General features: G+C 34.9%; 1 protein-coding gene across 18 annotated transcripts in view; it reads left to right on the top strand.

Annotated features, from left to right (window-relative positions):
• Positions 1 to 27,733, top strand: part of ROBO2 (roundabout guidance receptor 2) — a 1,635,491-nt gene that overhangs the window by 1,436,377 nt on the left and 171,381 nt on the right. For all 18 annotated transcript variants that reach the window (XM_072806533.1, XM_072806538.1, XM_072806531.1 and 15 more), the window contains 2 exons: positions 23,651 to 23,808; positions 26,543 to 26,663. In XM_072806533.1, the coding sequence (XP_072662634.1) occupies positions 23,651 to 23,808; positions 26,543 to 26,663 (279 nt within the window). The remainder of the gene's footprint in view (positions 1 to 23,650; positions 23,809 to 26,542; positions 26,664 to 27,733) is intronic.

Below are 27,733 nucleotides of genomic sequence, written 5' to 3'. Positions count from 1 at the left end.
AAATATTTTTGATGAAACTTGCTGTATTGAGAGACATGGTATTCTGATTGCCATGTGTTGGAGTACTCAACACTTGGGCTTTTCTTTCCGCCCATTCATAATGATGAGTTTCTTCTTCAGGATTGCTGGATTGTTAACATCTGGTAAAGTCTGAGAACATAAAATAAAAGCAAACTGTTAAGCATTAAAGGTTTTATACACTAAACTAAAATTTAACATAACAGTTTTTCTTGCCATAAATAACTTTGTTATTTCTACTAAGATGAAGGAATCCATTTCTCTACTTCTTGAAATTAGGCTCACTTCTTTGGCTGATAGAATGTCATAGAATTGATAAACTGATCATATACCTCACGGGGGTTTTGCTGATTCCACATTTGCCTGCTTGGAACATTGATGCCACCATGTGAAGTAGCTTGGCCTAGACCCCTTGAGGTTGAGAGACTGAGTGGGGAAACAACTACTTAGAAAAAATGTGGGTCAGGCCATCTCCAACCATTCAGTACTATGGAAGCCTCAAATAACTGTAGATGGATGAGTAGCCCCAAGCAAGATCAGAACACTCAATGGAAGTCCCACCCTAATCATTGACCCACACAAGTGTAAGCCAAGTTGTTCTAAGCCACTAAGTTGGCTTTCTTTAAGCCAGCAAGTTTTGAGGTGGTGAAATCATCAATAGGGTCACCTCCAACCTCTCACAGTGTTCTGGGCTTGAGACCAACAGTCAGTGTCTTCCTCATAAAGTCACTTATAAGAGCCAGGATAAAAATATGTATATGCAAATCTATGTGAAAAGAAATTATCTGAGGAAAATGGATAAAGTCCATCTATAATCCATTTCATTTAATACGATTATGTTGTTTTATTTGAAGTTCAAATTTATTTATAGATATTTATAGATATCTATGAATTGTTTATAAATATATTACCTCCCTAAGGCAAGTGTTGTGGTTTTACTGGTCATCAAATGAAAGTGTAAACGTTTCTAAAAAATACTATATATACAGTGCAATATGTCCGCTGATTTAACATGAGGTAAAAAGTAACATGAAAAGTGTAACTAGCTTGATTGTTCTTTGTAATCAACATTTATCAAATATTCTGTTCTATAAACCAATATTAATTAAATTTTAAGAAAGAAAGCTTGATCTTGAAGTTCATAGGATAAAATAATCACTTTTAGCGATAGAAACAGAGAGTTATTAAGATTATAAAAACAAAATAATGATAAGAAAGAAAGGTTATTATTTTTTAAATTCTCATCTTTGAGTTAAAAAAACACATATAGAAGTAAATGAATTTTTAGGTTATTGGATATGCAGTTAGATTGGCAAATATATTTCCAGTGAGGTTAAGGGAAAATACATGTCCTGTAAAGTTTATAAGACTTCGAAGTATATTTGAAAATGTATTTTTTCTATTTACCAAAAAATGTGTTAATTTTAATCACAGAGAGGAGAGTTTTGTTGAGTTTCATTCAAAGGCAGGAAAAGAAATCTGCATCTTTCATTAAAATCTCCCATCAGCCATGTTTCCATTAGAGTTCACTGAAAAATGACTCATAAAACCAACAATTTTATGCATCAGGTGACAGGTTTTGACAGAAACAGCACTGCAGTTTTTGCGATATGCTACATTTTGAATGCTTAAACTGTGTGATTAGGTGTGCTTTATATGACTTCCACGTGCTTAGCTAGCAAAATCTGAGTTTATTTATACAAAATTATTCAAGTGAAAAAACTGGTGTCTCTCAAGTGAGCAAAGTCAGACCTCGAAAAAGGCCATAGGGGATTGGCGAGTATTTTATTATCAAGTGAGCCATTCTAACTGTGTTAAAAGTAAGGCACAAACCTTCTTGGTAAGCACAATGGGCTTATTCTTTTTAAAAGACACAAAAAATAAAAATAACAAATCCCACTATTTAATAAAGTAATTTTCTGTTTCAGTGTCTATTAATTCAGTTCTAGTAAAGGAAAATTCTACAAGTCTCCTCTAAGCAGAAAAAAAATGTTCTAAATTTGTAATATGTGAGCCAGAAGCTTTTGTTTTTCCATATGAGAAATATCTAGTTGCTAATCTTTAGATACTCTCTAGATACTTTTCTCTGGGCATATTTTAGAATAATTGCATTGTAGAGTCAGCTGTTTTTTATTTAGAATTGAGAATCCAGTTGTTAAAGTGTTCAAATCAACATCTTCCACTTTGTTGTTGAAAGAGGCACTTCACTCTTTATTGTTAACATGGAATATTAATCATTCAACTTCAACTAGTATAAGCCTTTTTCCAGTAAGGGAAGTAAAAAGAGTATATGCTTTAGAGACAAAGAACCCTGGGTTTCCAACTGTAAGCCACATGACCTTTGAAAAGTCAATTTCTAAAACTCAGAAGCATGCATCTTTGAATTGGAGATAATCTTTTGAAAGCTGATATCCAACAGTGTCTGTTGGATAATAATATTCCAAGAAGGCTGGTGCTGATAATAATTAGAACTGGCATATGTAATACATTTTAATTTTAATTTCTTTTACCCAAGCAATTAATATGAAAAAATAAATATTATTTGTGGCTACTTATACAAGTGATTTTTGTTTTTTCAGTATCCAAGATGGCAGAGTAAGTAGAACAAGTCTAGAGCCTTTATCTTTTAGAAAGACTAGAAATTTCCTTGTCGTATTCATAAGCCAAAGCAAGGTAAAAGTAAAGGTAGTGAAAAGAAAAATGCCTTACTTACAAGTTGCATATTTTAAATAATTTTTGAGATAATAGAGGACATTCAATATGAGTAATTAGTTAATTTTGATCCTTTGAAACTAAAATTCAAAGTATAGTCAAACTTACTAATTGTTGAAAACATATTTCAAATTTTACAAGGTTAAAAACATATCCCAAACTCCATAGTTTTCTTTCATATTTTATTACATTCATCAGTCAGTTCCAATAGTTATATTCTTTTTAATGTCATATATATAATTTTTCAAAAATCCAAATGCATTTGAGAAGAGTCTGATTCTCAAAGGAAATCATGACAGATGTTAGATAAATGGATTTCTCTTTGTAATTCCCAGTTATATCAAAATTTGCTTCAGTAGCTTGAAATTCATTGTAAGCAAGTTTCACTAAGCAACATTTATAATTCCCAAGTCTCTCCATTTAATTCCTTTGAACCTTGAAACTTTAAAAAAATCCCTGCCTATAAAAACCCAAAATTTCTATTGATACTCTAAAAGGATCCCGCAAACTTAAATCAAAAAACACTCTTCTCCTATTCTTACTTTTTCCCTAAATTCTTATGATCTCATACTGCTTTCCTCTGAACTCCCATATTTTTTGCTATCTAGATCACACAATCTTGGCTTAATGTCCTCATGTTGGGAGCGCATATTATTTCAGTGAAAACCTACACGGTTCATGTGTATGTTGGCTCAGCATTGCATCCCCTGCTAGCACAGTGCTTGCCCCAAATTGGTTTTTATTTAATATGTATTAAATGAATAAATGAGAAGATGATTGCAAGATCACTCTTTGAAATTTGAGTATTCCATAGTTATCAGGGAAGATATGCTAAGTATATTCAATTTCCCCCTTCAACTTCCCCCTTTCTTTCCTGCCTTTGTCCCTTTCTCTTTTTTCCTTTCATTTTTCTTCCCACCTTCCATTCCCCTACCCACTAGAAAAACAATAATACCTTGCTGAATTACATTTTAAATGGGAAATAATTTTAAAAACTAGTTCCTAGGCAAAATAACATAAACATCATTCTTGAAAATCCCTCAAATTGTCCAAAAAGTATACTCACTAATCACAATCAGAATAATGAGATGCTTACATTGCATGTGGAATTGAAAAATGTGAGAGGAGAACAGATTTCTAAATCCCATTTAATAGAAATAGTGTTTGGAACTGACTAAGTTATAGGAATACAGCCTCCTCTGACTATGTTAAATTCGGGTAAATTCAATGTGTTTTTGTTTCAATCTTTCATGGTGAATACAAAGAGCATAGCTCTGGGTAAAACAGACACAGATTCCAGTCTCCCAGTTACCCTTTACTATCAGGGGAACAGTAGGCAAATAATTACCAAGTATATATTTGTATAGCTAGATATTCTCATTGGTAAGATGGCAATTTAACAATATCCATCTTTGGGATTATTTTTGATATTAAAACACTGCAAAGTGTTTAAAACAGAAACCAGTATACAGCAACTACTCAATAAGTGTTAGCTATTATTGTAACAAGACTCAGCTTATAGGCGGCTAACTTAGTTCTAAAAGGATTAATATGATGAATATGATGTTTTGTGTCCTAAATCCAAAATGTGTTTTTCTATGAAAACATGATTTAATTATAGAATTCTATGGAAAATTTCATTCATTTTGCGGAAATATGTTTGAATATCAAGAACACATATACAATTCAATGTGAATCAAACTACAGTGAACCTTACACTAACATTTCTTAGAGTTCTCTTAGGGACGTCTACCATATCCATCGGTGATGCCTTTTAATCCATATCATCAAGTTCCTACTTGGGTCCTGACATTTCTCCAGCCTAGCTACCACAGATCTGCAACTCCAAACCTACTCAATAAATACCACCATTTGAATGTTTTATAGACACCTTTACTTTATCGTCTCACTTGTCCAAAACTAAATGTACCACCTCATCTATTAAACTACATCCCAAATCTGCAAAAATACTTATAAAAGAAAATGGAAATATTATATCTGCTCCATAAATAATCTTCCAGGTCATCTTTTTAATTCAGTAAATATTTATTGAGGAACTTCCTAACCACTGTATTAGACTTTGGAAGGGCAGAGTTTAATAAACAATGGTTTCTCCCGAACACTCAACTATATGGTAGATTCTTTAAGTTACAGTTTTACAGGCTGGCTTTTGTTGTTGTTGTTTACTTCAATCTAAATTTCTAATCATATCCACTAACTGGAATTTATAATTTCATATTCACTGACTATACTTGCTTGTTCCCATTACTGTTTTATTTATGGCATAGGATGATGCATGGGCTAAAAGAATTTAAAATAATCTGATCCCTCAATTTGCAAATACTAATTGAGCTTCAATAATTTGAGATTTTTGCCATTGTCAAATAGCTATAATAATAAAGTATATAAAATTCAGTTAAAAAAGTTAAATATTTCTGACTATTTCTGAAAATTATAAAATGTCTCCTTATCATGGTTTCTATTAGTCTCCAGATCATTGAGGACAGAAACTATATTTTTTGACTATTATTTTCCAGGTGCATGGCATGGAGATGTAATTGAAAAATCATTTGATTAAGTTACATTAATTAACTACCAAATCAAAGGCAAATAACAAGTTGACCTTTTTAATAATGTGAGCTTCTAGGAAGAAAAGTGATGATGAATCACTAGGAGATTGCAAGATTTCTGGTGTCTTTTCAAGTGTCTCCAAATGCATGCCCTTTCTGTTGTTTCTTCTGCTAAACCAGCACATTTGTTCTTACTCCTTATTCTCATCAATGATTAGACTTGGAATAACTAAATACCCTCATTGGAATTTAAGCAATAGAAATTGTGTGCAGCTTTATTTGAGGTTGTTGTCTCCCTCAGAATCTTCTTATCTGAGCCTCTCTTTGATACCATTCCCTTGAATAGTTTGTTCATTTATTGCACAGATATCTGCTAGTGCATTCCCTTTTTAAAAAAAATTTGTTCTGGTCATTGATACTCATTTTGAGCTATTCTGTTATCAGATAAACATGGTTGTGTTTTGGGGGGAAAAAAGATGAGCATTCAACTTAATTTCTCTGTTTTTGCATTTTCTGATATCCTGCCTTCTTAAATGTAAGTTTAGTCAACCTCATCAATTTCTATACATTTTCCACTATCATCACATTGGTCATGCACTTATGTTGAACTCCAGACTCTTCTGAAACCAAAACTCTCCGGATTGCATACAAGGTTTTATATTCAGGAACCTTTTCATTTAGTCATTATTTATACTAGTATATCTTGAGGCACAAAGGTGGAAATATTTATATTAATCTCCCACACAGCAAAAATGTATACTATGATACCACTTTAATTCTGTACCAGCATCATCTGGACTGACATTTATTTTTAATCCATGATATATCTATCTCACCTAAAACATTTCACATGATGTTGAAAAGTTGTCCTTCGACTATTTCTTTGACATTCTTCTAAGTTCATAAGGAGCCATTGTGTATCCTTGACAATTTCTAGAATTATTATTTTTCATTACAGCTAATTTGATCTAATTGTCTCTTCTTTTTTTCTCTCTTTCTGATTACTCATGATTTTTATTATTTGTTTATGACCGTTCATTTGCCATGGAAGTTGACATGCTGCTAATTAAGTTTGTTGAGACACCATATGAATCATCATGGTTTGGACAAGTTAACTTTACCTTTTGTACACTCATTCCTACACTCAGGTTGTACCTATAATTTAATCTGCTGTTCCCCAGCTATGTGGCTTAATACAACAAGATGGCAAGGGAAATGGCTTGAGTACTGTAGTGTTGCTGATTAAAGTCATGTTTTGTTTTTAACTCTATGGCTTATAATTCCAAAAGGTAAAATTATCATGGCATAATAAATGGAAGAATGAAACTGTAATGCTGAATCCAAAGCAACCAGTTTAACTGAAATTTAAATTAATAGAATTGTTATTATAATTATCAAAGCTTGCATATTGTTAGATATATAACAAAAACCTTTTACACACTTTTGAGAAGATAACACAGATTCATTAAATAAAACTTGAAAACAATGAACAATCCCAATCATTAATGAAAAATCTTTTTTTTAAGTCACACTAACTAGGGGAAAATGTATAGGGACATTCAAAAAGGGGGACACTAAAAAAAAGGAAAGAAAGAAACAGACCTCACAGAAGTTGACATTGGATATCAACTAGAAAAATAAAATCAATAATGTTAAAAGCTATTTTATAGTTTTTATTCACACAGTGAACTTTTTCATAGTTTGACGCAGCAAGCAAATGAAATGAGTCATTGAAAATCTAACACCAGGAGTGAACAGGAGCTGCTGTCTTTAGACTTGAAGAATAATTGTTTACGTTTTGTTGGCAGTACAAGAAACCTCAAGGGTTGGCTGTGCTTCAAAGGAAAGAGTCTTAGCTTGGTAGAGAGAAGGTAGGGGACAGTCTTGGAACTGATGGGCAAACATTCATGTGAAAATATGATGTTTTAATAAAAGTGAAGAGATACAATGTGTGGAGATTTGTGTACAAGACTTTCATTCTGTTCCAATTAAATATCGAGTACAGAAGCGAGAAATTCAGTGGCAAAATGAAAATGAAAAGAAAACAAACAGACTTCTTTTTATCCCAACGTGCCTAGGCAGCAGTCCAAGCAGAGATCTTAGTGGCCGTGTGTGCTGCCCTCCCCATAGAGATCATGTTTTCAACTTAACTGAAATGACTGGGCTGGTTTGATTCTGGCAGGTCCTTTGTGCCTCATTTCAACATAGCAGGGCTCTTCCCTGGAAGAATGTAGACTCAACATTAATTGTCAGAAGGAAGGCTCTGCGAGGCCACTGTCTTCTGCTGTCATTCAGGTCCCCTCATCTAACACAAGTCAGGGTCACAATCTATATATGGTGAAAGGACGCACTCCCGGGGAGTCTGCATGCACGCATCAATTTTCTTGCCTCACATTACACATCTCCCCTTTATCTCAAGAGTGCTGACGGATTATTTGTTGCTTTTCAGAGAACCCTTCATTCTTGCCCCCACGCGGATAGAGATTATACTCTTCCTCCAGCCGTTTTCGGGTCCAGCTCCCCCCACTTGGCCATGTGTGAGCAGTCTGCAGGCACAATTAGCCCTGCTTGAATAGCTCTTGATAACACTCTCTAGGAAGTCGATTAAAGATGTCAGGAGGTGTACTGGACTGCTTTTCTCTTACTAACAGGCATTTGGAGACTGGAAGATGAACTGTCAGGAACAGGTGATTTTTGGTTCTCTAGGAATGAAGGCCCCTGATTTGTTTTGTTTTCTCTGCTCTCACTCTTTCAACTTTTTTTTTTTTTTTTTGCTTTTGTGATCTTGAAATAAATGATCTATCTTAACAACAATATCTTTAATATCTTTAATCAACAATAGTTATATAATATTGAGGATCAGGTACCCAATTATAGGAAATAAGGAAATCAGGTGTTTGGTAATTAAAAATACAAAGATATTGAAAATATGAAGATAATGAAAGTCTGTATGTTTTTTAAAGATTTTATTTATTTATTCATGAGAGACACAGAGATAGAGACAGAGACATAGAAGGAGAGGCAGGCTCCCTGCAGGGATCCCAATGCAGGACTGGATCTATAGTCCCAGGATCATGCCCTGAGCTGAAGGCAGAAACTCAACTGCTGAACCACCTAAGTGTCCTGAAAGTCTGTATTAAGGAGCTAATTTTTGTGTTAAAGTATCTACATTTAACCTAAAACTAATTGATAGTTCACTAAGAATTAGGCATAAAAATTGCTGGGCATTATTGTAGAGTTGTCTTTTTTGCACCTACTTGCTACACGTTGTGATCCCTTCCTTTGGTAAAAGTCTTGATGCATTTGTTCTATGTGTTTTTTCTAAGAAAGACTACTCAAAAAGTAAATGGTTATTTTGTCTTCATTAACATAAAGCAAAATTCAAGCGTCAAAACTATTCATCTAAATGAATTAGTGTAAATATTTAAACTGATTATTTAGGCCCACTGAATGTTATTTTGCTTATGCAATGTTACTTATTAAATATTACATTATTAGTGCAGTAATAGAGAGATTCCCATTTTATTGTGTTACCTACAATTTTGTTATATACCTATGAACCTAATCAAGAGAATTATCACTGTGGGGAGATATATATTTTCTGAGGGCAAATATATATCATAAAACATCTCTATTTGATCATGCAAAGCCATGCTAATTAATAAATACTACACTTTGTCAGGTATGTGCTAAATGCCAAAAATCCTTTCACTTAACCATTATTGCCACCCTAGATAATGGTCACCATTATTCCCATTTCACTGATGAAGAAGCTTAGAAAGGGGATATAACTTGTCCTAAATTCCATAGCTATTAACTAAAAATCCCACAATTCAAACTGAATGATTTCCTTCACCAGAACTTGTGAGATAGCAGGTCTTACCCTGAAGAGGGCCAGGAATTGCTGAAGATGCAAAATTCTGGCTGTATATCTGTCATAGTGATTATATCATTCTGAGGAGTGAACTGTCTTCAAGATGCCTCCATATATATATATATTTTTAAATATTCTGTGAAAATAAATGGGAAAAGAAAAGACTAAAGCTGAATAACAGTTTACTTTTGCTGAAGGAAGAGATTGACTTACATATTAAGAAGAGAAAGAGGAAGAAGAAAGACAGACAGACTAATCCTGAAGGCTTGAGCACACCATTAGATAAGGTGCAATAGTTCATTTCATAGAAAGACAGCAGTGTCAGCGGTGTCATACTGATCAGCAATTCACTTACCATTAGCTTTTGTTCTTCAGGTTTTTCTGAAAAAAGCAGTTGTATAAAATCAAGTCTGTATTAGAGATATATTCAGAGAAGCAAGTTTCATCATGAATTTTGAATTAAAAATAGATTTAGCCTAATGTTTGAATTCACCATCTCCCAGCACGATACAATAACTGATTATAATGAAGATCTTAGTTACAAAGTTAAATTATTTTTAGTGTATTTAATAATTAGGTTTAGGAGTTATAATGTGTCTGTTAGGCTTAAGTTTCCACTACAATAATCTTCTAGTATAGACTCTGGAATAAAAACAGAAGATTTATTTTCAAATCCTGACTTCCCCTCCTATTAACTAAATGAAGTTAGCATCTTGGAACTTATATCTTTTCATTCATAAACCAACCTATCTCATGAGGTCATCCTGAGAATTCCACTGACCTTCTAGGCAGGACATCTTGACAATTATTAGGTTCTAATTTATCCCACCTTACCAGAAAACTGAAATATTTTAAATTAAACATCCAGAACATGATCTTGAAAAGTTTATAAATGTGGTAAGATCATTCCACAATAATCTCTTTCAGAGAATACTGGATCATTTACTAAAATAAAGAACAAGAAACTCTATACATTTATTGAGTAAAACCATTAAATCAATGTAGGAAACTTTCTACTAAAGATGCATATGTAATAATAAACTATATCCAGTTTAGCTGATGAGAAGAATTGAAATTCTTCACTCATCTATTCATTCAATAAATATTTACTCTGCACTTACTCTGTGCCAAGAATATCATTCTAGACCCTTGGGATACAACAAAAGACAAAACGAACTTTAGTTCTTGCTTTCATGTAGTTAGCTCACATTTTATTGAAGGCAGATAGATAAGGAACAAATAAGCAAACCATAATAATTTCACACCGTGCTATGTGATATGCAGAAGGGGGCAATATCAGAGAGATGAGATATGTGCGATCTTGTTGCGTCTTTAGATTGGGTCATAATAAAAGGGGAGCCCAAAGAATTGACATATAAACTGAGATTTGATGGACAAAAAGAGGAGACCTAAAGGAAATCTTAGGGGAATAAAATTTCACAGTGAGTAGTGTAGGAATAGAACCTAAAGAAGCTATTTGCCTTGCTAGAAGAAGAAAACGGACCAAACTAGTTGCAGGAGAATGGGGTAAGATGCAAGGGTAGTGGTAGATGAGAGCCAGACCCCAAGATGCTTTGTAGGCCAGAGAAAGATTTGATTTTTTGGATTTTTTTTATTTTGTTTTGTTTTTGTAAATGTGAGAGTCCTTTGGATAATTTTAGGTAGAAGAATGACAAGATTTGTCTTATAATTTTAATGATATTACACAATTCTCTGTGTGGAGAATTGACTGTCAGAGGGGCAAGACTAAAGTAATATGGTTAAGAATCAGCTTCACTATTCCTGGTGAAATGATAGTGACTCAGACCAAATGACAGCAGTGGGGGTAAAGAAAATTGATACTGGGGAAATTTCAAAGTCATTTGGGCCTTACTGATGGACATGATAGTGTGTGCATCTGTCCTTGGTGGACATAAATGGAGGAAAATTAATAACTTCTTGAGCAATTTGTATATGGCAATAGCATATACAAAGTCACTGAAGATTGAGGAGATGAAGATTTGTGTGACAAAAATTAAGAATTACATTTTGGTTACATTAAATTCAAGATAATCTTAGACATTCAAATGGCAATGTCAAGCAAGTCTGGAGCTCCAGGGGACTCCAGATGGGAGGCATTCAGTTTAGAAACATCAGCATGGAGGCAGGATTGGCAGAGGTTAACTTGGAAGAATGTATGTCTGAGGACACTCCATTTTTGAGTGATATTGATTGTGCTTTAAGAACAGAAAGTTTCTGGCAAAGTACATGCCAGAGTAAATGGCTAGTGGGAGGAAAATTAGGAGAGTATCTTAGAATTCAAGATAGGAAATATACATTAAAATTAGAGATATATTTTTGCAGTGCTTTAATAATAATGGTTTTATCACATCAGATTTGAGGAGAATACGAAAATCACTTATACTAATTTTCCACATCTTAACTCTTGGTCATAATATCAAGTATTTACTCTGGCTAAGCTTCTATGGAAGAGAAATATGAAATGACTGCATCTGGGGACTGCTGGATCCGGTTGGGCGCCTGACTTCAGTTCAGGTTGTGATCCCAGGATCTGGGATCAAATCCTGCATCAGGCTCCTGCAAGGAGCCTGCTTCTCTTCCTGCCTGTGTCTCTGCCTATCTCTCAGTCTGTGTATCTCATGATAAATAAGTAAAATCTTTAAAAAAAAAAAGATTCCATCCGCATTAGAGATATAGCTAATTTCCAATGTAATTTCTACCTGACTTGCCATTCTTACAAAGTACTGACATATCTAGGGAAGGCAATTAGTTGCAGCACTTGATTAAGCCATCCACTATTGTATGGAAATCCTATGCTACCCAAACATTATAAACATGGAGAAAGAAATAAACATGTTAACATATTTTAATATTATTTCAAATGATTTTCTGTCTCTAATATGGCCACTTTTTCTATGTGAAAAAGAACAACCAGAATTCTGCAGTAACAGGATCATTTTTAGAGAACACATTTTTAAATTACTGGGCTGCTTAATATTTGAAGATTATTGAAAATATACAGTGAACCTTTTATTATGCAAATATATTCAATTCTGAAAACAAATGATAATAAAGCATTCTCTTTTTCTTTACCTCATAATACAGTAATGAAGCTGTTACCTCTGAGTGTGTGTTTTAATGAGTTTTAACTAACATTTTAATGAACTGACATTATCATAAACCCAAGGATTAGACAAAATTGAATTTATTGGTATAGAGAAAGTTTCCTTAAGAGTTAATTATATTGTTTAAGATGGAATATAATTCATTTTATCATATACCACGAACTGTCATCCTATAAGAAAAATTATGTTAAAGATTGAATAATATCATTATACTTAATCTGTACACATATGTATCCTGTTTCCTCACTTTTAAAATAAAAAGCTAAGAGTGCCTTGTTGTCACAGTTGGTTAAGCCTCCAACTCTTGGTTTTCAATCAGGTCGAGATTTCATGAATCATGAGATCAAACCCTGAGTTGGACTCCATTCTCAGCAGAGTCTGCTTGAGATTCTCTCCCTCTGCCCCTGCCCACATGAGCACACTGTCTCTCTCTCTTTCTCTTTCAAACAAAGAAATAATTATTTAAAATAAAATAAAAAGCTAATGATGTTTTTATATATTCAAATCATATAAACATAAAAGACCTAATAAGCCAAAGTTTTTATAAAGTTAATTTTTTTTAATATTTCCAATAAAGAAAACTCCATGAAGGAGTGTCTGGGTGGTACATTTGGTTAAGTGTCTGACTCTTGGTTTCATTTTTTTAAAAAGATTTCATCTATTTATTCATGAGAGACACAAAGAGAGAGAGGCAGACAAGGCAGAGGGAGAAGCAGGCTCCCTGCAGGGAGCCCAGTGTTGGACGTGATCCTAGGATCCTGGGATCAGACCCTGAGCCGAAGGCAGACACTCAACCACTGAGCCACCCAGGCATCACTGACTCTTGGTTTCTAAACATATTTGATATAGGATTATATTATTATATGTAAATCCCAACTCCCATAGTCCTCACGTCTAGTAATTATTGTCTAGTAGCAATTGCATAGAGTTTGAGCATTCGACCATCAGTACCTTAGAGTAAGCAATATTTTATACACGGTGTTCTTGAACATCATTAACTTTTTGACAAAGGAATTAAAAATTGGTAGCCATAGAACTCACTTAAAATCCAACACAAAATAGAATTGCTAGGTCCTTTTTATTTATCAGTATTTCAAATTCCCAACAGCAATAATAATTCTCATTTATGAAGTTCTTCCTTTATGTCCCAGTGTGCTTTACAAAATTCACTTTTAAAATTCTTCATAACAATCAAAAAACGTAAGATTTATTATCTCAATTTTATAGATGAAGAAGCTCAGAGATTATATAAGACCATCCAGTTTATAAAGTAGCAGAGCTGAAATTCAAACCCATTCCTCTGACTAAATCCATTGTATTAACCACAATGCCATATTGCCTCCTTGCCAAAGAGTAGTAGTTTCATAAACATAAATTAAATACCAATTCCAAGTCCCATGAAAGCAACTGGGCACATGGAGGAGAAGAAGTAGGATATTCAGAATAGTTATAACTTTGACTGTTCATTGACAGCATCAAGAAGATGTTTCTAATTTTACCATTTATAGACAGTTTTGGGGAAGAGTTGGGTGAATCAGTTGATATTTGGTGCATGAAAATGGCCAAATTTTGGGATTATAATAATTCGTTAATTTTAATAATCTGGTGTCACAAATAGCCTTGTGACAAAATAATGAAGGTTTCATAGACTCATACCTGTTATTTATCAAGTTTTGGTACCCTCTATGTAGAGAAGCTAAAACAATCATATGCAATGAGGTAGTTATTTCTAGGTAGGCAGTTGGCACCCCTCCAAGCAGGAAGGAAGTGGCTTTGTTTATTCTTTGTCTTAATTTGGGAATAAAAACGTATTGAGTCCTTGTCCTCACAGTAATTGTGTAACCCAGAGTAAAAATACAGCCAGAGATTCAGAAGACAACTTGATATATTCTCTTATTGCTGAGCATGGCTAAGGTTCGCTGTGGATGTCCAGGGTTGACTCCAGGGTATGTCAGAGGAAGAGAAAGATTTTTTTTTAAAAAACCTCCATGCTTAAGATGACATCTTTGTATTTTTATATAAGATATGTAATTTTGATTAACTTATATGTGAATGTTTAAATATTTAAACACTTATCAGGAAAACACACAATAAATTTTTATCATGACGACTCAGTATTACTTACACCTGAAAAGATATTCATTATTAGTTCTTTGGTATCAGTTGTTTTTTTTTTCATAGAGTATATGGCAATGGGTGGAGTAGGGGTGGGTTGTGGACTTAGCATCAGGAATAAGAGAAATTGTGCTTTTCATAGGTAAACAAAAATTGTCAAGCACATTGTTTCCAGTTGTTGTCAGTGGTGTTATATGAGTTTTCTGAAATAATTTAAATGTGGTCTTTAGCACATTTGCATTCATAAAAAGTGCTTGGATATGCTCATTGCTTCCTCTTGTCCTGCTCAGCTGTCAAAACATGGTGATACTTTTGAAGATTTATGGTAGATGGGTAATGAGATTACTGAATGTTAACTGCAGCATTCAGAATTCATTTGGTAGCAAAAGAAAAGAAGGTTACTGGATCTTTGGGAGAAGAGAGAGATGATAGAGCTTTTTGTAATCAGCCAATTTGAAAATAAATATGCTATATTCTGGATTAGGAAACATTTCAAGCTTTGTGTCATGTAAGAATCAAATAGAACATTTCCAGAAGAATGTGGGATGTCACATTACATCCATTTCAGCAAAATTCATGACAGCTTAGAATAATGGCCGTATTTTGTGGTGTGGATATATGTAAATCTTAATATTGAATAGAAAAGACTGAAGAGTTCACAGTCGTATGGACATGATTTTTTTTTTTTAATGTTCTCATTGCTGCATTAAAAATTTAAATAAGTCTCATGCAGTTAGTCTTTGGTCTCTGTTCTTGAGTTAAAAAAGAAAAATAAACAGTGTGCTTTCAAAGAGGTAATTTTTAAGTTTATGGATTATGGTGGGTTTCATGGGTACTCTCTAAATCAGACCCCTAGTATGGTTATGAAATGTGTTGTTAAAATAGGTGATATGATGAAAATTGTAAAATCAGCATAATTGAGTTGAAAGTCCATAGATGCATTAGAATATATTTTCCTCTCATTCAGAAATTTCCTTGAATTTCAGGTAGAGGGGAAAAAAGATAAAGCAACAGTAGTTTCAAAGTAACTGGCATTCTTGACAAGGAAGGTTGACCTTGACCTTCTTCTCCTTCCAACCCTCATTTCATCAGCAGGGGTGAGATTACTTTGAGACCCTGCCAATAGGTAATAAATAACACATAAATTCCAGGACACCCTTGCACTGTAGGGTGCCCTAATGTGTAATAATCCTTAGACTATTGAGTTTATAACTCATGACATCTGGCAGTTACTTGGCATTTTAATTCATGTTGATCATGCACATCAGAATACACCATGGGAGAGAAATATTGGAACAATAACCGTTGATACTAGGAAAGGATAGAATGACAGGAAGATGCTGTTGAGATTGTGTATCTCTGTGAACTCTGCAATGTTGGAATGCTGTAAAAGCTAATGCCTTCAGATAAGGACTAACAAGGCAGGAGGAGGGCAGTAATCTTTTGGGATCCAGAATAAAGCAGCACATTAATATTTACTTGATAGCACTCTTTATTCTTTTATTCAAATTGACAGATGTAGTTATAAAGCAGTGATAAATCCTAAAGTTAGAATTTAAATATGTCCTTACATTTGTTTTAAATTTTAATCTGCTCTTAAATAAATATATTTATTTTTTACATATCTATATTTTTTACATATCTATATTTTTACATATCTATATATGATATTTAGTCCTCTCAAATTTTTATTTTCTTTGGTCTAACAGTGAGGGTTAAATGAGAAGGAAGAGAAAGAGAGGGATATGGGAGAAAAATGGGAAGTAATGGGCAAAAACAGCATTGTGCAAAGCAGTTATAACCAACCTTCTTGATACCTCGGAGCCTAACTGCTTTGGCTAAAGACTTGAGGCTCATGGGACATGAACCAGATTGAAAAGCTGGTTTGAAAAGCAAACAGATGGCTATTTGTAATCATCCTGTAAATACAAATCCTATAAAATGTGACTATTTGTTTATTTATTGATTCTCAAACTCAGATGTAGAGAAAGTAAGAGACAGTATTATAAGCTTGAAATAATCTAGTATTTCCCCTTGTTACCATCTTTAAAAAAAAAAAAAAGTTTTATTTCAGCAATCTCTAATGTGGGACTTGAACTCAAGACCCTGAGATCTAGAGTCGCAGTTTCCTCCAACTGAGCCAGCCGTGCACAGCCCCCTTGTTATCATCTTGAGAAACATTACTTAATGTTTGCTTTTTTAAAAAATGCTAGCCTGTGTAGTTCTGTATTTTGAATTCAATATGCTATTTTTTCCATTACCCAGAGTTGTAGGCATCCCCATAACCAAGACTGGAATTAGCTCTAAATGGGGCAGGTGCTAGAAAGAAGTTATTTGGGTAGCAGAGCAGAATATTTTGAGGGTTTTGAGAGGAGGCTTTTCTTTTGAATAGAGGAAGGCTTTGCCTTGAACTTGTTTAGGCTAATACCTGCTGTTCTAGGCACTATCCTCTGCCTCACATACTGTATTTGGGCACATGTCTAAGATGCTTTTATTCCTTTGAGCTCTCCATAATTCTGGAGACATTCATCCCACATGAACCGTTTTGTGGACAGTGGCACTTTAAGGAAGAAAAAAGAGGAGCCAATTAAACATTAATTAGCTTCAATCCACTACTTCCTCCTAAGCTAATGGATAGAGTATGCAGATCCCTGTCAAATATGAGATGCTAGGCTTTGCCAAAAATAGGACTTCCAAGTGTTGAAGTTATGCCAACTGCCGGCTCCTTGACTCAAACCGAAGGAAATGATTGCCAGAGACAGGCCTTGAGTCTGCCGTGGTCAGATGTCACCAGTTTGCAGTGCCACATGTGATCCAAGAGTTTATGAATGATCTCAACACTTGGTCCCCAAGGAGAACATATGCATTACAGAGGTTACGGATACAAATTACAGAGAGCAAGATGTTTCCATGCAATTTCTAAGAATCCTTCAGCAAGTTTTAAACATTAATGGAAAACATTAAGGAAGACTTGGCACTCTTAGCAGGACTTCAAATTATATTGCTGGTGAGGACAGAACAGAGCTTTAAAAAAAGGGATTCAAGAATAAAGGCTTAGCTAAGAAATCTGGAGCTGGCCATTCCTCTAGTGAATTGTGTGTTTGTGTTTTTTACTCCCTACAGAATACCAGGCTTCAAGAAATGCTATGACTTGAAAATGAACAAGTCACAGGGCATCCTTGTTTATTCAGCATGCTCCAATTCATATCACTGGTTTATCTGGATCATTTGCTGAGTGAATTTGCTTGCACAGGGAGTCTTAGAAGAGATGGGGGGTGAGAACGTCTCATTTTGGAATTGTCAGCATGCTGCAGAGGTGCCAGAGTGCCAGAGTGTCAGCTTGCACAGCGGTAGCAGGATGTCTCCCCACTGCGTTATTTCTTTCTCGTTCCCCTTCTGTGCAGAAGAAACCACTTATGACTTGTGCCCTAAATATTAGATTTTATCATCTATTTAGCTGGTGGCTACCCTGTCCATTCTGCCCATAGTTTGTTTGATTGTACCAAATGTAATAAAATAGTTTGTTGTGAATGATGATTCCCCTTTTGATTTATTTGGTCTTTCTGTCATTGAAACTTCAGAAAAATACAGAATTATTATAGTTTGTCAGTGGGGAGCTTTCAGTTGAAAGGGGAAACTCAAGTTAAACTGGTCTAAGTATGAGAAAAAAATTTATTTAGATCATGTACTAGTAAGTCCAGATTTAGCATAGTCTTCAAGATTTATTTGTCCAGATAGGTCATCAAGAACCCAGATTTTTTTCAAGTGTGTGGCCTTGGTTTCATCCTGAGGCTGGAGCTCCCCCTGGGGTCACAGCATGGCTGTCAACAGCAACCATTTAGTACAGCAGGAAGAGACAGTGTTCTTTCCTCAGAAGTAGAACAGAAGACCTGGGCTTCAGGCTGGTTGGCATTACAAGTGCTCACTCCCCATGGTGATAGGTGGTGGTGATGCCAGTTATGGTAGGGATAGGGAAACAATATGTACCAGCTGTAGGAATGGCTTTCACATTTTTTTCTAGTCCACTATAATGCTGATAGTATAATTTGATCTAACAGTTTTACTGGTTGACATAAATCTGTTGTGCCTTTGACTGATTAATTTCCGACCCTCTTGAACTGCCTGGATTTTATTGTAGAGCTATATGAGCTTGTAGGGAGGCAAGTTAAGTATGCTACCTCTTAAATCCAAACAACTTAAACTGTTCTTCATAAATGACATTTTAAAATCAAATTAAAACATCATGGCTTAAAAACAAAATTAAAATGTTGTGGCTCATTTGATGTAAGAAAAAAACTGCAACACACTTCTTAAGAGGAGTTCATCACCTCTGTCAACCAATCAAGAACTTTCGATGACATCTTCTGATGCCCTTCAAGATGGGAGCCCAGTGGAGGGTTACTTAGTCCAATGTGAGTGTGGAAGGGAAAGCTTTTCAGATGACTAAGTCTGAAGCTGATACTGAAGAAATGGTATGTGTCTAAAGGAAGAAATAGGAAAAAGTAAGGAAACAAAGACAACCTAGGGGAGATTTTCACGCAGAAAGACCACCATATGCTAATATACATTGATAATTAGATGTTCCTCTGTATGTTTTCTACTGAGAAGTCTTGAGCCACATGGCTCTGACAGCTCCTGGGTACATACAGAGGGTAACCCTGCTGGCAGAGAAGCCTTGTCATTGGTGTTGCTCTGAGTTGCTATGGGTTTCAACTGCTGCTAACAATGCTTTTAATTATAATTTCCTTTTAGATTACCTTTCTCATGATCAATTTAGTTTGTCATGGATGGTATTTTTTATCCAATAATGTGTATGAATACTTTCGTCAGGAATATTTGTAGTCTCTGTATTTCTAATAACATGTGCACATTGTAATTCAGAAATACATCCTTTGGTCTCTTAATTATATAGCCTTGTCTCACTGTTATTTTGAATTTGACTTACTAAACTAACATGGAAATGTCTGAGTAATGATTTGCCTTGCCTGGTTGGCAAAATGTAAAATAAAAATGTAAAAAATATAAGATATAAAATATTTTATAAAATATGTAAAGATATAAAATGTACAAAATATATCTTTTCAAAATTCCTGAGAACTGTTGATTTGGGATGGAAGGGAAAGGAGTTGAAGGTGAAAAAAATGTGGCATCATGAGGAAACAGGAGTCAAAGATGTAAGCTCTAAAGGCATGACCGGACCTAAACTCCTTTAGGGCATTATATTAGCTACCTATTGCTGTGTAACAAACTACAACACTCAGTGGCTTAAAATAACACACATTTATTCTCTGTGGATCAGGAATCCAGATAAGAGTTAACTTAGCCATCTGCTGTGGGATCGCTCATAAAGCTGCAGTAAAAGTGTTGATGAGGGTTGTGGGTATCATGTGAAGGCTCACCTGGGAACGTTTCTACTCACAAGCTTCTTTTTTTTTTTTTTTTTTTTTTTTTTTTTTTTTTACTCACAAGCTTCTATTGTTGTTGGCAGGGTTTGGGTTTTCCAGGGCTGTTGAACCTAAAGCCTCAGTCAGTCCCTTGCATTGTTTTCCGTTGCCTAGAAGCCTTTAGACTGTTGTCAAATGGGCCTCTCTACTGAGAAACAGGGTATCTCACATGATCAGAAGAATCCCATGAAGAGAGAGAGAGGAAGAGACAGAGAGAGTGAAAAAGATGAAAGTTACAATCATTTATAACCTGATGTTGGAGGTGACATTCCATTGCTTTGCAAGAAACTATTCAGTAAAGGCAGGTCACTAGGTCCAGGCCACAGTAAAAGGGAGGAGATTACACATGAGAATAACCACCCGGAGAGATGGATCATTGAGGGATATTAGAGAAAAAACTTACCACAGTTATTGCCATGTCATTCTTGTTTTATATTTCTTAACCATTTTATAGATCAGTGACAAGCACATTGTTGTGTTCAACATGTTCCTGGAAAATTGAATTAATTTGTTAGAAATCTTTATGTCATGACTATAAACGATATTTTATCAAGCACACAAGTAATTCAGAACTTTCGGATCTTCCAGAATAACTTTCTAAGTCACAGTGCATGACAATGTAAAAAGAATGCAAACCCAATCTAGATAGGACGAGCGAGGTGAAATCTCATTTGTGGTTTTCAGCTCATAGACAGATATGAATATTCAGGTCCTAACCAATGAGATTTCCACCCCCACCCCCCATGGAGATTTGAATGCTTGTAGTCTAAGTTTAGCCCCACCAGCAAATGCTATATCAAAAGTGTATACCTATTTATACCTCTTTTCTTTCTATAAAGCATAACTTACCACTGCCCTCTAAGCTTTTGTCATTGTAACCAGATTCTTTTCTCAATTAATCAGGTTTATTTCTTTTCACTCTACTTAAAGACCTGTTTGGAGCTTTAGTGATTACACATATTGCTGTGCACCCTTGCTTTGGCTTACTTGTCAAGTCACATCAAAAATGTAGCTCACAATTCTTTCTACAATAGGGGCTTAGAAGGAAAAAACACAGACTTAATTGGACTTGCTTTGCTGTTCTACAAGACCATTTTACTCCTTCATCCAAATGCATAACTTCTTTACTATAGAAAATACTTTAGGGCAAAATCTGAGACAGGAATGAAAAATTAGCACAAGAAATGGAAACCATAGATATTATTTCATTTTACTTCGCTTGTATTAATGAATGTATATACAAACCTCAGAAAAATGTAAGCAAATATAACAACAGACCTATCCTTTTTTTTAGTCTGAGAAGAGTAAAAATTGCTTTACTTTTCCCTAAGAGTAAGTTTCCCGTATTCTGTGCTAGGATCTGATGAAAAGGATGTGTTTCCCCTGAATGTTTTATTTGAGAGAAAGAAGAAATCCATTTTATTACCCCAAAGACTTGAAGTAAAAGAAATGGTATCACTAAGCAAAAAATGAATTAACTGAATGCTATACAAACCCCAAAGAGCATTTTACCAGTTGAAGAGGGTACAGTACCAATTATACTATTATCTCACCCCACTCTCTGGGTGAATAGTCTGAAAGCCTAAAATTACAGTTGATGTTAGATTTCTTGGCTTCATTTGCAAATTGGAGTCATTTTCTTTTTTGTGAATGCCATAAACACATGTTATATTGTTTAAGAGTAGCAGTCCTTAGTTTGTTATGATATTTTTCTCCTTTTTGTCCTCCGTGTCAAAGGACCTTTTTTTTTCTTTCTTTCTTAATTTGGCTTGTTGCAAATTGATGTAACACTGTGTTTCTGAATGATTTGCAATGGTCTTAAGTACCATTTGAGCAGAGGCTTTTTGGCATGTCACTTGTTAGGATACCAGTTCTAGAGAAGGTCCTTCAACTGGCCAGATGTGTCATTTTGGAACAGATTGAGGGCCTGCCAAAACACCATTTGTTGCCAGTACCGGATATTGTAGGGGTGCTCACCACTCTGTTACCATATTTTTGCATGTCTTAACATTGCATAAATAGGCAGCTGTTCTGTATTTAGAATATAAATGAGTCACCAGCTAGCTTTCCCAGGAGGATTTACCTGCAAAAGGGAACCACAATGTTAACCCTTTCCTATCTCCTTGTCTGAGTGTGATATTTAAACCCACACTTCTCTCAGCCCATTCAGAGCAAATCCTTATGCATATAAATTGCACCTCTCTTGCCAGTGAGACAAGAGAACCAAAAAATGTGCAGTTCACCATGCTAAAATGGAACACATTTCCTTAGCAGCAAAAGCAGTAAATTAATCAGCTTATAAGCTGCGAGTGAGCAATTTGTGCTGGATTCTTTCTTACTGTTCCTTCAATAGGAGACAAGGTTCTTTAATCTAGTAAAGGCCATGACTTCATTAAGATGGAAACCCCTGTTAAAGGATGTGCTGCAAGAGACAAGAGCAGAAAAGCCCTAAAAGTCACTCACTTGTCCCCTTGGAGCTATTTTCAGGCCAGGGAATTTTTATTTATTTGGAGAATGACAATTAACCCAGAGACTCTGCCCAACAAAGGAGCAGAGTGCTGAAGCAGGTCTCATTAAAGGACACCAAAGGCAGTTGCTTTGACCTAATCCACATTTGTAGCAGATGATTTACATAACGGGCTAGCAGAAGCTGCCTAATTTTGATTTCAAACAGCTTGACCAATTTATATATATACATAGATATAATACACTGTATGTGCTTATGTTTCTCTGTGCATGTGTGAGTGTGTGTATGTTGTCCTTCAATACACTTAGGAAACAAACTTGTCAGTGTTGGACTATAAAGGAACAGGAAAGTCAAGGCAGTTAGAAAAAGCATAGGCAATTGAGGCATATGGTATATTCCTGGCCTCAACTACTTTTTTGAATGTTTCTCCCTGAAATGGTCATAGCCCTTATTTGCTAAAGAAACCAACATTTTGCAATCAGATAGGGCCAAGTCGTTTCTCTAGGCTTTTCATCTTGCCAGCAGAAGAAAAGCACACACAGATAGATAGGTGACATTTGGAGAGCCAGGCCTGCCAGATTTTCGGAGGTTACAATGGAGGTCCAACCTGCTGTTCTTCTAATGAAAGGAGGGGAAATTCAGACTGGTCAAACTGCTATAAGGGATATCTCTGCTCTGGATGTCACGCTGCCCAGATGTCGCTTGGCAGGTGGAGATTCACAGAGAATGAAAATGTAGCCCTGTGGATGTGGGTGCTAGTGCGTTGCAGGGTGAACAATGAGTCTATCTTCTGACGTATAATGAAAACAGTGTGGATCTTGTCCATATTCATGTCATGAGAAAGGGTGTTCTCAGAAAGTGTTCACCCCACTTCCCCTCCCAGACTGACATGCACACGTGCTCACAGACCATATGCATATGACTTGTTTTGGGGTTTTAAGTATAACTTGACAATTTATTTAGTGTTTTTATATATAGAGATATATTCATGCTTTTCCTCTAGAGCAAATGGGATTATGCTGCATAAACAATTTTGTACCTTGCGTGTCAAATCTCAAAACTATATCATGAGTATTTCTTATTTTCCTTAGACTTTCCTTATTTTTTAAATCAGATTTGATAGCACAGATGCACGGTCATATAGTCAGCCATTGCCCTGTTGAACATTTAATTTGGCCCTAAAATGTTTTAATATAGGCATGGCTATGTTCTCAGTAAATATTCAATTTTTATTAGAACACAGTAAGACTTGAAGTTACCTTTTGTTAAGAGAAAGCTAAAGTTCCTATCATTGAGTTTTCTTTCACTACAATTGTTTTTCTTAGTGTTACGAGATGACTTCCGGCAAAATCCCACAGATGTTGTAGTGGCAGCCGGAGAGCCTGCAATCCTGGAGTGCCAACCTCCCAGGGGACACCCAGAACCCACGATCTACTGGAAAAAAGACAAAGTCCGAATTGATGACAAGGAAGAAAGAATAAGTGTGAGTTAAATAAAAATTAATGCCTACAGAGATTAAATATCAAGTCTTCAAATGGATATATTTTATTGATAATAAAATTGTAGAACTGCATTGAATGATAACTACCATTCACACTGTATTGAAAGGACTGAAAAGAGTAACCAAGAACTAAAACTTTAAGATGAGGCTTCAAAGAGACAAAATTATATAAATCAAGTGTAGATGATATATTAATAATTGCACCAATCTGAATATGAAAATATATAAATATGTAAATACGTAAATATATATTTATAGCACAAAGATGACTTAGCTCTTTTTAAGATCTCCAATGCTTCTATTGATCGTGCAGTACATGAGTGACAACGAGTAAATGATGGCCATAAGCCATATTCACTAGAACATTTCTTTTTGCACTATTTTCAAAATATAAGAGAAAATAATGTGAGGTAATGAGTACTTCAAGCACCTTTTCCAGTTTTTAAATTTAATGTGTATAACTAAAATTTTATATATGAATTCATTTAAAAGTTTAAGCGTTACAAAGTAAAATCAAAGTAGACAGGACTTTTTTGGTTCTGCAGTTTTGCTTTTGTAGAAAAATGGTCTGCTTTCAAGGAAAATTGATGATTAGGTTCATCACTTGATTAATATCAAAATGAGACACCCAGAACATCATAAAGTGGTAGAGAAGGGTAATGGCAAACAATTATTTTATATTTTTTGAGGATCCACTCAACATTTGTTTGGGATGCTTGTAGGAACCTGTTCACTGAAATAGTAGATATGCTTCAAACTTCTGATGTTATTCTTAATATAATTCTAATGTTCAATACAGTTATTGAGAATAAATATATTTTACTTAAAATAATGTCACACAGGACTGAACAAATGTGCCATTTCTATAAAAAATCCATATAGTCTAGTGTCTATTATCTTTAAAAGTATCTCATAGATGAAGATTATTTTTTATGTGTGCATGGTGGTTACATCATAACATAGAACCAGATAGGCCATGTAAGAGATCACAATATATATTCATGTGATTCTGGTTTGAGCTCTTGACATCATGAGGATCTATGTTGCAGGGAGAATTTGGTTCTCAGTGTGCTTGGATACCAAACCTAAAAATGTGTTCCTGGTGATGGAGTAAATTCAATGTTGAAGGGCTTTTAGCTCATGTTTGCATCATTTAATTTTCGCTTTGTAATAAACCATCACAAAATACAGTGACTTATAATAACCATATTATTTAGCCTATGATTTTGTGTGTAAAATGACAATTCCTTATTCTGGGCCAGCTTGGCTGATCTTTGCTAGGGTTTCTCGTGCTTCTGTGGCTTGTTTAAAGATGTGCTGGCAGCTGGATGATCTAGGGTAATCTTATTCACATGTCTGGCAATTGACTTAACACTGAGCTGAGCATCTTGATTCTTCTCTTGGCCTATAATTTTCCAGCGGGCCAGCTCAGACTGGTTCCCATGATGGTCTCAGGATTCCAGCTGCTCCAAGGAAAGACAAGTCTTAATTTGTGAAAACTTTTCTTCTACTGAAACATTGCTTTAGTTTCATTGGTCTAGTCAAGTCATATTGCCAAACTCAGCTTCAGGGAAGGGAGAAATGGCTTCCATGGCCATTTTTATAACTTACAGTTTATTACACTCTCCTGCACATAATTAAGAACAGGTTGATGGGCTTTTCTTCCCATGTAAAAACAACATTGAAAGTCCCTTTCTGCGACATGACAAGTTTCAGAGCCTGAAATGTATCCATTGAGAACATACTTACATGCATGGGTTTTGTTTGCCGATGAGATAAAGACGAACAGAGGAAACCAGTATGTTCTTATCTCTCATCTCTGTAAGAAAACTCAGTCATTGTAGTGTTAAGATTTTTGAATTATATAAATACAGGGAAAAAAATTGGGAAAGAAGCCATGAGTTGATGATACACATATTCAAAACCTAATTCTGTTTCAATATCCTCTTTAACAAATAGACATTTTAACATATTACATTGGTTTATTTGGTCAATAAATGCTTATCATTTAAGAAACAATTAGGGAGCACCAATGAAAAGCCAATGATTTATATCAACTCATACTCTCATCATTTAAAAAAATTATTTATTTTTATGCAACTGCCCTCCTCTTCAAAAATTATTTCATAAATACAATCAAGATGAGACATAGATAATTAATGCTAACAATTGAAATTTAAGCTCCATGATGGCAGAGATTTTTTTACTATTTGGTATGCTTCTAAATCTTAAGCACATAGAACATTGCCCAGCCCATAGAAGTACTCAGTAAATGCTTGTTGAATCCCTCTGCATCAGTTGGATTTCATTATATTACTAAAAGCAGGTATCTAGTGCTTCTTTCTGATGCAAATATCAATAGCATTTCATTCAACCTACTTCAGAGTGAAGACCAATCATTAGGATTTGATGGAAGCAGTCACGAGACTCAAAATAGAACCAGACAAGAGAGAAATACACTGCCCAAAAGCATTTTCTAGAAAGGGAATATGGAGGTTTATATTGAGAGAGAAGTTAAGAGAAGAAAATACACATACAGATGCCAAAATGGGAGGGAAGTTTTTTTGTCTTACCCACTGAGCTATTTCCTTTAGGAAAAAAAATGTGCTTAAATATTCAAAATTACTTTTTAGTCATCTTCTCTTTGCTGTTTATTTTATTGTTCATTTTCTTTTCTTTCCTTCCCTTTTTTTTTTTTTTTTTTTAATTTTAACAGATCCGTGGTGGAAAGCTGATGATATCCAATACCAGGAAAAGTGATGCAGGGATGTATACCTGTGTTGGCACCAATATGGTGGGAGAAAGAGACAGTGATCCAGCAGAGCTGACTGTCTTTGGTAAAACTCTTTTAAATTATATATTGCTACTTATATATGCTTTTCCTTTGATGTTAAATATATTTATTGATACTAAATAAATATAGGTCATATAGGGACAGGTACTTATGACTTATGGTGATAGTGAAGGACTAGATTTGTCTTGTTTTCTGGTTCTTTCAGATGAAATTTTTGATGTGAAGAAAAATATAATTTTGAAACAATAATTCATTTACTTTATTAATATATATTTATATGATTTTGCCTTTTATCAGAATGCAAAAATTTGATCTTTCTCAAAACCTGTTTGAGATATTCTTTCTAAAATTTATCCATTGTGATGTATTTATCAAGTATCTTTTATGTGCAAGACACAGGTTAAGTTTTTTGTTTTCTTTTAATTACTGCAAGTGCAAAGACATTTCACTTGTTTACTACTTAAAAAATTTCAACTGGAAATATTTACAGTTTAACTTATGATTAAAAAAACTAGCTAGCTACACCCACACACACACCCACACACATAAATACATACACGTAATCAAAATTAGAAAAAAAAAAAACAAAAAAAAACCTATCTTGCTGATGTAGGCAGGCTGGATCCAAGAACACAGGGGAAGGTCCCACATGACCAGCCAAGAAGGTTCTTGGCTTCACACAGGATAGAAACCAAATGTGAGCCATAAAAAGTGAAAATAGAGTATATTGAATAATGTGACAGAAAATAGCAGCTGAAGTGTCTGGGAGACTCGGAAAGGAGAGAAGAGTGAGTTCCGTTGTCACTTGTGGCTAGGGGTTTATACTAGCAAAGAGTCTAGGCTATGTGTTCCTCCAGGAATCAGGGTAGGGTCAACCACAGGAAAGTATCAGGTGAACAATACGTGTTGTTCCATAAATTACTGAAGGCAAGGATATCGATGCCAGCCTCAGCCGAAGTTTGTTTGAAGCTAATGTCCTGGAACATGTTTGGGATCTAGCTTTTCTTAGGTGTTAACAGGTGTTTGGGGCCTAAGACCAAACTCAGAGAATGATTAACTTTCTTGCTTCCCTCTTGAAGTGGAAACAGAGCTTCTTTGGCTTATTCAGAGGCA

This window comes from Canis lupus, chromosome 30, assembly GCF_048164855.1.
Source record: "Canis lupus baileyi chromosome 30, mCanLup2.hap1, whole genome shotgun sequence".
Taxonomy (NCBI): Eukaryota; Metazoa; Chordata; class Mammalia; order Carnivora; family Canidae; genus Canis; species Canis lupus.
The sequence above is the reverse complement of the archived record's forward strand: the minus strand, read 5'-3'. Positions and strand labels throughout refer to the sequence as shown.